Source organism: Brassica oleracea, chromosome C3 (assembly GCF_000695525.1).
Source record: "Brassica oleracea var. oleracea cultivar TO1000 chromosome C3, BOL, whole genome shotgun sequence".
Classification (NCBI taxonomy): domain Eukaryota; kingdom Viridiplantae; phylum Streptophyta; class Magnoliopsida; order Brassicales; family Brassicaceae; genus Brassica; species Brassica oleracea.
In genome coordinates, this window is record NC_027750.1 from 58,466,349 (window position 1) to 58,469,704 (window position 3,356).

General features: G+C 37.4%; 1 protein-coding gene across 1 annotated transcript; it reads right to left on the reverse strand.

Annotated features, from left to right (window-relative positions):
* Positions 1–411: 411 nt before the first annotated feature.
* On the reverse strand, positions 412–2,401 carry LOC106328970 (molybdenum cofactor sulfurase-like). The gene has a single exon (XM_013767527.1). The coding sequence runs from the start codon at positions 2,201–2,203 to the stop codon at positions 533–535; it is 1,671 nt and encodes a 556-aa protein (XP_013622981.1). The 5' UTR covers positions 2,204–2,401; the 3' UTR covers positions 412–532.
* Positions 2,402–3,356: the final 955 nt, after the last annotated feature.

Sequence of the window (3,356 nt, forward strand, 5' to 3'; positions counted from 1 at the left end):
TTTTATTTTTATTTGTGAAACTTTGAATATTTTCGAATTTAAATTTCAAAAAATTTATTTTTTTAAAAAAAATTAATTTTTTTAAAATTCCGAGGAACGGGGTCCCTCGGTATATGCCGAGGAATATTTCGTCGGAACTTCCGAGGATAGAACCATCGGAAAATCCATCGAAATATCCCGAGTAAGCTCTCCCTCGGTATATTCCGAGGAGCTTTCCGACGAACAGGTGGTTCTCGGAATTTCCGAGGAAATCCTCGGAATTCCGTCGGAAAATTCCAAGGGATCATTTCCGAGGAGTTATTTCCGAGGAGTTATTTCCGAGGACTTGTTTCGTCGGTATGTCGTCGGAATAACGCTATTCCGACGACGTACCGACGATTTTTTGTAGTGAGAAGACTATGTACCAAACAGAACCAACCCAAAAAAAAATTGAATACCTAATCGAACAACAATTTAACCTATCTGAACCAAACCCGAAACCTTCCACGCATAGGAACTGAACCATTTGGATTCAACCTTCTTCCTAATCACATCATTTGTTTTTCTCAAGAGCTTTCTTTCTCCACTTCTCCTTCTCAACAAAATCAGCATCCAAGAACCTCGAAACAAACCCCCAAATCCTAAAAACATCATCAAAATTGGTCATAAACCCTAACCTAACACACACCACCGCCACTCTCAAACTCAGGTTCTGTTTCTCATCGCTTCCCTTCTTGTCCTTCCCAATCCTACTAATCTTCTGCAGATACGCACATCTCAAACCGATCTTCTCCCTCTCCGCGAGCCTCTCCACTAGCAAAGGATCAACCTTCTCGCCTTGCCAGTCAAAAACGTTGAACGAGATCGACGGTCCACGCTTCGGTCTGGTCTTAGGCCCACAGATTTTGACAAGATGCATCTCTGGTTGGTGAGAGCCTGGGTGTTTTAGAGACGTCAAGGCTCGAACCAGCCATAAAGTTAGAGACTTTAGCCTTCTACTGATCAGTACTAGACCCAGTGAGTCTGCGTGGTCTAACCCTCGAAACTCAATAATGGTTTTATCGTCTTCTTCTTCGACTTCAACTATGTCAGTGTGGTCCTCCTCGTGGTCTACAGAACTTTCTCCAAGGGCATTTCCGTCATTTTCGCAAGCTGGTTCTGCTTTAACGACCGTGAGATTCGCCGGATTTGTGATGTGTTCTGGTGCTTCTGACAAAGCTTGAGAGCTAGATTTCTTGACGAACAAGCAACCAAAACCGGGACCATCGTCTTGACCTAAAACCTCTGTAAAAGAACATATGAGAAAGTCTGGTCGGAACAGAGAAAGCCCTAATGTCTCCATGTCTTTAGAGCTTAAAGCAGAGGTGTCTAGCAAGACATGCCACTCGTTTTCGTGTGCTAAACTCATCCACGAGTAAGAATACGAAGCTCCCGTGACGAGAGATTGAAGTGGAAACACAAAGATTCCTCTTTTGTCTCTTCTTCTCTTGCTCCGAGCAATGTTCCTCTTCAGTTTCTCCGACACAATCTCAGTGCTCGGCCATGAAAACTCGGCTGTTTTGGGCTTGACACCCTTCCTCTCTGAGATTCTGATCATCTCCTCGACTGCTTCGTCCTCGTAGTTGTAGACCGTGAGAAGATTCGGACACGTTTTGAAACAGTAGAGTTCCGCTAGAATCTTGAAAGCAGAGAAACGGTCTTGGGTTAGAATCATGTGATATTCAGACTCTTCAAGATTCATAAACCTCGTGATTCTTCTCCTCATCCTTGTCTGAAACCGAGATTCTTCTGTTGCAAACGATAACAATTCTTCGCCGGAGCTCACTTGCTTGCGAGACAAGGTAAAGAGGGATTGGTCCGAACCTGATATAGATTGGGAATAAGAGAACAAGGGCTGTTGCTGACCGGTGTGGTTTAACAGCACGTGGCTAGATGAGTAAGAAAGGTTCTGATACTCTGTAGTTCGGAGATGATCGGCTTGGCTGGTCTGCAAGTAATCTGGAAAAGCTGTGATGAGATCGTAGAAAGATGTGTGGAGAGAAGGGAGAGATTCTTGGCTTGTGAACTTGACGTCTCTTGTTAGGAAAGAAGCTCCTGTTGTGATTAGTGAGAACTCGTGGTCTTCTTCTTCTTGTTTCTTAGTTACGGATTGGGTTGTGAATGGTGATGAACAGCAGCCATTGAAGCAAGCTTCTGAAGCTTCTTGTAAGAAGTGTGAACTCATCTCTTTTGTTTCTCTCTCTCTCTCTTATGTTCATTCCTCTGATTTGTTAAAAGAGGTGTGCGACTTGTTGTGGGTTTGTTGAAGTCAATGAGCATAAAATAAAATAAAATAAATGGTAAAAAATGTCCTAATCTAATAAGTTGCATGGTCAATAAAAAGGAAAAGTTGCTGTTCTTTTGAAGAAATGAAACGCATACCTAATTTTTGCATCTCTCTTCAATCTCTGAACAAATGTATTAGACTTCAATTTTGTTGATAAATAGTATTGAATAGTAGTTTTCACAAAAATGAAATAGTAGTCAATTGTTTAAAAAAAACAATTTGATGTTAGAAAGAACAGGATAGGATAGGTTGCTGGCTACTGGCTAGGTACTCATTGTGCCCACGTTTCTTATGGTTGAATGGAATTGACTTCTAAATGGCTTTGTATTATTGGATCATGGTTCTATATCATTCCTATTTAAATAGAACTCGTAATGTGAATTGTAAAATATGTTGGTATACTCCAAAATGAAAGAAAAACAAACATTTTCTGTAAGAAAAAAAGCAATCAAGACTAGTATTATTTTATGAATTAAGAAAATAGCCAGATGTTGATGACCACTAAAATTATATCCGGGAAACGGGGTCTACTGGAGAAAAATATAAAATCTAGGTCCAACTTGCTTTGTAATAATTTTTATAAATATAGTAATGCAATATTTTCACTGATACAAACTATTACACTACTATTCTGATCAAATATGTGATTTAAACTTTGATTTTAAAGTATAACTAGATTTTAACCCACTCGTCCGTGCGGATAATTTTTCATTTTATAAATATATTTGATATTATTACAAATGTTTTAAATATATAAATTTCATTTTATTATTATATATTGTGTAGCTCATAAATTTATTTTTATGTTTCTTATACGGCATTATTAACATATAATGATTTGTTTCATACATTTTACTTTGTTATTAATTTTTATTACTTACTAATATATTTTCGAGTTAGGTCTAATAAAATAACAATATAAAATAATCAAATAGATAATCTCCATTAAAATACGTTTTTTCTTTAATTTATACATTTTGCTAAAATAAATTTTAAAATTTTATTTATTTATATTATAGAAAAGAAATATGTTTAAGATAATTTATATTTA